Genomic DNA, 7,860 nt, shown 5'->3' on the forward strand with positions numbered 1-7,860 from the left:
TCCACTTTCAAGGAGCTATGAACCTGCACTCCAAGGTCTCTTTGTTCAGCAACACTCCCTAGGACCTTACCATTAAGTGTATAAGTCCTGCTAAGATTTGCTTTCCCAAAATGCAGTACCTCACATTTATCTGAATTAAACTCCATCTGCCACTTCTCAGCCCATTGGCCCATCTATGTTAACCAATCCTCAATCCATGTTAATACATTATCCCCAAATACCGTGAACTTCTTTCTTGTGAAATAACCTTTTATGTGACATCTTATCACTATATAAATGATTCATAGATTCTTTCTCTGTGGTCTTCAAAGAAAATTATGAAATCAGAATGCTTAAAAAAAAGTTAAATACAAGTACAGAAGGGACCAATTGTAGCAAAGGAATTTTATTTTGAAGACAGCATTCAATTCAGCATTGCTATTGAAGAGATTTCCACATGCTATTCGAGAAGAATCTAGCATATCAATAAATGCGAGAAAACAGAGCTGTAGGCATTTTGACTTAAGAATGGAAGCACGTGGATTATAACCTGAATATCAATTTAATTTTGAACTACACATGTTGTGAGTTTTCTGTGCTTGATGTAAGAAATCAAGCCTCCTCCAAGCCACGTCAACTTGAAACATGGACATGCCAGCAATCAGGCAATCCACAAAAACTTTTGGAACAACGTTTGAAACTGATGGTCATGTAGTGGAATGCTGCAGTGGATGATTCATCTCAGACTCTTTCCCAGCTCTTCATTAACTGGCTTCTCCAAAAATTAGATTTACTCCATTGATATAAAGAAACAGTCATATAGACTAGATCAGCAGCATGGAACTGACAACTTATCAGCCAAACACTTGATGGGTATGCTCTGGAACTAGCCAAGCTATCCCAACATAGCTACAACAATGATATCTACCTGACAAACTGTAACATTACTCACGTATGTCTTATCCATAAAATGTAGGGCATGTGACACTTACTCACCAAAACCTCTCCTCATATTCAGGATGGGCTCTGCGGAGATTGCTCAACTCCACACCTCATCACAGCTTTGTCCAAATATGGATAAACAAACTGCATTCTAGAGAGAAGGTGAGAGTGACCCTCCTTGATATCAAGACAGCATTTGACTGAATGTGACATCAAGGAGCCCTAATAAAATCACTGTCAGAGGGAGATGGAGAGGTAGTGGTGAAGGGGGGGCTTATTCATTGACTGGAATCATACATAGCACAAAGGATGAGGTACAATTAATGGGTTTTAATTAACACAAAAAAACTAAGTGACGAGATGCAGTATAGCTTAAAACATAGCAAGTTATAAAGATTTCCTACCTGGTCTGTTGTCTGTTGGAGGAGAAAGCAAATCTCTCATTTGGGCATCTTTTAATCCTTCCACCCATCTAAGATCCATAGTTCTCAGCAATGGACAACTAGAGCTGCAAAGTGCAGAGATTGCTGCCCAGGAGCAGCCTGAAACAACCAAGTCTTTAAGACCTGAAAAGGGGAATACAAAGTTGAACGAACCAGCTTGACAGCAGTTTGAATGTAATGTGCTGAAAGGCTGTGTTGAAGAAATTAATATAAATCTTTTAAAAACTATAAATGATTAACACAGGAATCACAAAACATGACAAGAACAACTACAAAAGAAACACCAAACTCACTGGCTTATTCCCACAAAGGAGCTGAATGTGCTCATGTACTGGTAGTAACCTAATGAAATTTTTTAAGAATAAAACAACTATGAATTATGTAACCTCATCAAATCAAGTAGCAGCTGCCCTAATGTTTCAGTCGTGTGAATGGTGGTCAGCAACCTAGAAGTTCCACTGCCTCATGCTAATATTGTGTTTTCATATTAAAAGATGCTGATGTAGTTTATTCACATTTGCCCCACTTATGTACTTGTCACCAGGTGGAGAGACATGCTATCACTGGATATCACATAGCTGTCACCCAACAAGGAATCAAGCAATCTCAATGTTGAAATCGTTGCCTTTAATCTTTTTGCACTGCCTGTCAGAAGTAGCAACTTGAGCAATATTTCCTTTTCCCTCTGCATTAGATGTCGTTAAGCAAAGTTCTGATACACTTGTCTACACTGTTGTTAACAACGTATATTTTCCTCCATTGATCAAAATATGTTAAGAAACAATGACCAAAGTGTTTGATTTTTCTGGAAGATACAAAAGGGCTTTAAATTTCCGTTGAAGTTAAAAATGCAGGATTTTAAATTAACATAGAAACAAGCATACTCTGACTCTGATCTTTTATGAACCAAAATATGTCTCAGAGTCACCCATCTCATCAGAAACAAGTGTTTTTTAAAAAGTAAGAGTATATTTAACATGTAAATCTTAACACCTTGGTACACAGGGTGATTTGGGAGTATTTCAGCAATTCATATCGAATGAGACAACAGAGTGTTTAGGAAACAAATTCACAATATTCTAGCCAAAGTCAGGATTATGACACATCTTTTCATGAAAATGACTGGAGTAAATCTATCACCTGCCTATCATTCATATTGCCGACAGAAACTTGGATAATGCTGATCTTGCCCCTTTTCTCTTTGGCATAATAGAGAAACTCCCGTGTCATTGCTTTGGGATCACATTCAAATGTAAAATGTAGCACCTATTCAGATGAACTTTAATTTGCCTTTTCCCTCTCTTTCTCGGAAGCAACCACGGTCTATTGGCATGTTTTGGGAATTCATTGTCAAAGTCCACAACATGTCAATCAATGGCACAACGCAACATTGCTATACACAAATACAGAAGTCTTTTTAGGATTTGCAGTTTTATTTTCTGGTAAAGAAACTATCATTGGCATTGTCGAAACAATGCTATTTATTGTCCAAACCCAAACAAGAATAGCAGCATGACAATCTGCAAGTGTTTGCCAATCAACACTGTAATTTGACTCCTGCTCCACAAATGGTGCCAAGGCAATCAAGCACTGCATACCTTCCTGAGGCAGCACAAGCACTTAAAAAACGGATTACACTCAAATATCCTAATTAGCTCAGAGACCACCCTGCAACTACACAAAAAATCTTGGACTTGATTCAATCTCAATGTCATGACATTGGCCAGTATGGAACAAAAGCCATATTATCCACACCAAATTCCACACTGTGCAAGGATGCAAACCATATCTGTTAAATACAAATCTGACATGACAAAATGAAGGCAGCACAAGACATCTGACGACAAAAATGTACAAGAATGAGTAATAGTGCTGGCTTGATCAGAGCCCTAGTCCTGGCAATACACAAGTTATGCGAGTTTACAGTTATTTGCCATTAAAGAAGGAGTGATGACAAATTCAGAAAGCAATCTGTACTGCCAATAGAGCCTCCGCATTAACATTATTTCTTGATCTTATACCAAGGTTCCAGCACAATCAACAAGGTAGAATATAAAGCACTTTCACTCCTACGTTCGTTAGATAGTCTCATTCATTTACTCACATATTCGTCTATAACAAATAAATCTTTTCCCCATCTTACCTACCGAAAAGGTATTGTCCAAACTCATTCCACTTAATAAAAAACCCTATTCTTTGCCAACTGTAACACTTCCATTTCTGTACAGCTGAAGATCCTTGCAGCATTTTTCTGGCTGAAAGCACTTTTATTTTCACAGTTAAGAGTATATTTGGATCAGAAAAGGGGAAAAGAAAACTCCTACGCAAAGTACAGGCTTCAAAAGGAAGTGATTAATAAAAATCAGTAAGGGGAGAAGAGCGTTCATGTATTCGTTCATGGCAAAGTGTTATTGCACATTCCTAATCATCCTCAAGAAGCTGGTGAGTTGCCTCTTGAACCACCGCAGGTCAGTGTGTGAAGGTTCTCCTACAGTGCAGTTAGAGAATGTGGTGCAGTTATAGGTAGTGAGTTGCCTCTTGAACCTCCGCAGTGTGTGAAGATTCTCCTTACAGTGCAGTTATACGGAGGGTGTTCCAGGATTTTGACCTGACAGCAAGAGGAAAGTGGTTATAGTCAGGATGGTCTGCAATTTTAGTGGAATTTTGCAGATACCCTTATCCTTCTGTGACTTGCGTTGTCAGTGTGAACAAAGGACTGCATTTCCACAAAGACTGTATGGTAGTGATTCTATCAATGTGGTCATGGACAGGTACATCTATGGCAGTAAATCACTTGGACAGATTTTCCTCTCCTTCACATCAGTTATCTCACTATCTGCCTCTGCCCCATTGTGTCCTACAGGGCCCAACCAGCTTAGTCAGTGAATGGTAATGTATTGTTTTCAATCAGAGAAGTGTGAATCTTAGGAACTGTTTATCTCAGAGGTATAGTGGTGCTGCCATCTAGTCAGTGGACTAGAAAATGGAATTGAGGTAGAAAATCAACTATGATTGTACCGAATGTAGAGCTGACACAAAGAGTCAAATGGTCTACTCCTGCTCCCATTTTTTTCATGTTCTTAAACAGATTTAAGCTATTGCTATGCTACGTTCACTGCAACATTGCTTTGAATTAGTTAGAAAACTGTAAATGTTAATGAATGTAAAGTCAAAAACAATTTTCTTTGGAAGCCAACACTGGCTATGAAAGATATGAAAGCATCAAAGCTCTGCTCCTTCACCTGAGGCAAGCTTGTGATTTCAATTAAATCTGTTGGACTATAACCTGGTCCAAGGTAAAACATTGTGAGATCTGAACTTCTGGATTAAACCAGGTGCCAATCAGGTGATCTTCCCAAATTGTGAAGGTGGGAGAATTATACTTACAGGTCAGGCTGACAATAACCAGACTAAATTATTGGCCAGAAAACAAAAGCAAGAATAGTATTCAGTAGAAAATATATTTATAATAATCAGAAAACATTATTGATTTTTTTTTCCTAATATTAACTACAACAAAGCAGCACAGTGGCTAGCACTGCTGCCTCACAGTGCCAGGGACGCAGGTTCGATTCCGGCCTTGGGCAACTGTCTGTGTGGAGTTTGCAGGTTCGACTCCCGCCTCCTGGTGTCTGTGTGGATTTCCTCCAGGTGCTCTGGATTCCAAAAGATGTGCACCGACCATGCTAATTGCCCATAGTGATAGGCGCATTAGTCAGGGGTAAATACAGGAATGGGGAATGGGTCTGGGTGGATTATTCTTCAGAGGTTCAGTGTGGACCTGTTGGGCCAAACAGCCTGTTTCCATATTGTAGGAAATCTAATCATCTAATCTAATCTAACCAAAAGGCACCTCCCTGCACTAAATGTCAACCATATTTGTTAACTTTTATCGTGGTAAATCCTCTTGTTATACTTGTATTCCTGATTACATCCTGATCGCTGGGTGTTCTGAGGTTGTCAGCCAAACCTATCACTATGGAATAACATTCCATTTCACAGTACTATGGCAAGCAAGTTAGATTATTTTTATAATTCCATTCCCCACAGACAAGAAAGATCTTTGAGAAAGGATCTGACCCTGAACAATTCCCATTTCTCAGTTTATTTCCTTGGAAACTTCTTTTGTAGGGTGGTGTGCAAATAGAGCTAAATGATAAATTAATATTGATTACTAATGTTACACCATAATCCCAATTATCATTGAGAAAACACACATTTCCATTCAATAGTTCTGCTTATTTGGACAGTCTTGAAATAAAATGAAAACCAGCCCAAATAAAAAATGATGCAATAAACTTATTCTTCAGAATTATGGGTGACATATTCAAGATGCAGTTTTGGGTAGAACCTGTGGAAATGCTTATTTACATATTCAGTGAAGTGTATGTAAACTTAGGTGCATAGTCTGACTGGTTCAACATATCCAACTCATTGTAATGCTTTTGCTATTAGTGTATTGGCATTTCAGACACCCACCTGGCAATCTGTTGATAAGCCAAGTTAACTGCTTTTTCGATATATTTGTCCAGCTCAGGTCAAGGGTTACAGGCTGCCTCCTAATGATGCCACTGAGCATAAGAGGTGTGATCGATTTACACCGGTTTAAATCAATCTTGGTCCAAAGCCTCTTGTCACAGCACCTGGGAAGGTAAAGTTTAACAATGGAACCAGTTGCTTGATATTATAGAACTTGTGAATTGCTGGAGAAAGTGACCACCTTGTTGAAGTCATCAGGGCAGAATCACAAAAATACCAAATTTTAAAATGAACAATTCATACTGCACAAGGGAGCTAATTGGTGCTTTGTTCATGGCAATGTCTTAACCAAACAATGGTTTTTTCCACGTTTTTGCTGAAATTTAAACCAGGCAAGTTGATTCTGATTGGTCAAGATGTTCTCACGGGAATTACCCCAAGAAACTGTTGTCCAATCCTTTGTTTAGTTTTAAAAATAAAAGACACAATGCCTGGAAGTGTTCATTTTACTTCTAGAGGACAGACAGGATTCCACATGTTAAGATATGCAAATTTCCAGCCAACCTGTTAGCCGCATTGCAAGCCTGACCAATAATCTTGAACTGTTTGTTTGTGTATTTCTTAGTGCAGTCAGGTTGGTTCAGCAAGTCCTGCTCAATCATGGAATCAAACCTAGTTAGATGCTATGTTCTGAGCTTTGCAAGCCTGGCTTGATTGAGTAACATTCAGAATCTGCCTGATGCAAACAACCAATGGTATGATTCATCAGTCATTGAGAAGTTCAGCCTACATACTTGACATCATAGCAGTACTGAAATTTCTACACTACTGTATTTACTTGTGTGGCAGACAGAACATCCTCTGACTTGATGACATCCTGTTAATAGCAGTGAAAAATGACTAACTTTCCCCATTTCTCTGAAAGTGACACACTGGATCCATTCTTTTGGGCGATATATAGTAAGCAATGATGTGATCCATCCACTATCTGACTTGATGCATCGATTTGGTAACAAACCTGTATAATGAGCAAAAGCTTATGGTCCTATTTATGAGGTTGCTCATAAGGCTAATCTTGTTGCATAGAGCTATATGGATCCCAATAGAAATAATAGTAAAAGTTTCTTTCAGTACATAAGAAACAAACGACAGGCAAAAGTAGACATTGGGCCACTTCAAACTGATGCAGGAAGCCTAGTGATGGGAGATAAGGAAATAGCAGGAGAACTTAACAAGTACTTTGCGTCAGTTTTCACAGTGGAAGACATGAGCAATATCCCAAAAATTAAAGGGTGTCACGGGGCTGAGTTGAGGGTTGCCATTACGAAAGAGATAGTGCTAGAAAAGTTAAAAAGTCTTAAAATTGATAAATCTCCTGGCCCCGACGGGATACACCCTAGAGTTCTGAGAGAGGTGGCTGAGGAAATAGCAGAGGCATTGGTTGAAATCTTTCAAGAGTCACTGGAGTCAGGAAAGGTCCCGGATGATTGGAAGATGGCTGTTGTAACCCCCTTGTTCAAGAAAGGATCAAGGCAAAAGATGGAAAATTATAGGCAAATCAGCTTAACCTCGGTTGTTGGTAAAATTCTAGAATCCATCACTAAGGATGAGGTTTCTAAATTCTTGGAAGAGCAGAGTCTGATTAGAACAAGTCAACATGAATTTAGTAAAGGGAGGTCATGCCTGACAAACCTGTTGGAATTTTTTGAAGAGGTAACAAGTAGGTTAGACCAGGGAAACCCAGTGGATGTGGTCTATCTAGACTTTCAAAAGGCCTTTGATAAGCTGCCACACGGGAGGCTGCTGAGCAAGGTGAGGGCCCATGGTGTTCGAGGTGAGCTGCTGGGATGGACTGAGGATTGGCTGTCTAACAGAAGGCAGAGAGTTGGGATAAAAGGTTCTTTTTCAGAATGGCAGCCGGTGACGAGCGGTGTCCCGCAGGGTTCGGTGCTGGGGCCACAGCTGTTCGCATTATATATGAATGATTTGGATGAGGGAACCGGGGCATTCTAGCGAA

At 39.4% G+C, this 7,860-nt stretch overlaps 1 protein-coding gene across 14 annotated transcripts in view; it reads right to left on the minus strand.

The window, feature by feature from the left end:
- Positions 1 to 7,860, minus strand: part of LOC122562672 (lysine-specific demethylase 2B) — a 218,332-nt gene that overhangs the window by 8,214 nt on the left and 202,258 nt on the right. For all 14 annotated transcript variants that reach the window (XM_043715718.1, XM_043715717.1, XM_043715725.1 and 11 more), the window contains 2 exons: positions 5,844 to 6,007; positions 1,326 to 1,487 (listed from right to left, as the gene is read on the minus strand). In XM_043715718.1, coding sequence (XP_043571653.1) covers positions 1,326 to 1,487; positions 5,844 to 6,007 — 326 coding nt within the window. The remainder of the gene's footprint in view (positions 1 to 1,325; positions 1,488 to 5,843; positions 6,008 to 7,860) is intronic.

The sequence above is a fragment of the Chiloscyllium plagiosum genome, chromosome 25 (assembly GCF_004010195.1).
Source record: "Chiloscyllium plagiosum isolate BGI_BamShark_2017 chromosome 25, ASM401019v2, whole genome shotgun sequence".
In the NCBI taxonomy this organism is placed as follows: domain Eukaryota; kingdom Metazoa; phylum Chordata; class Chondrichthyes; order Orectolobiformes; family Hemiscylliidae; genus Chiloscyllium; species Chiloscyllium plagiosum.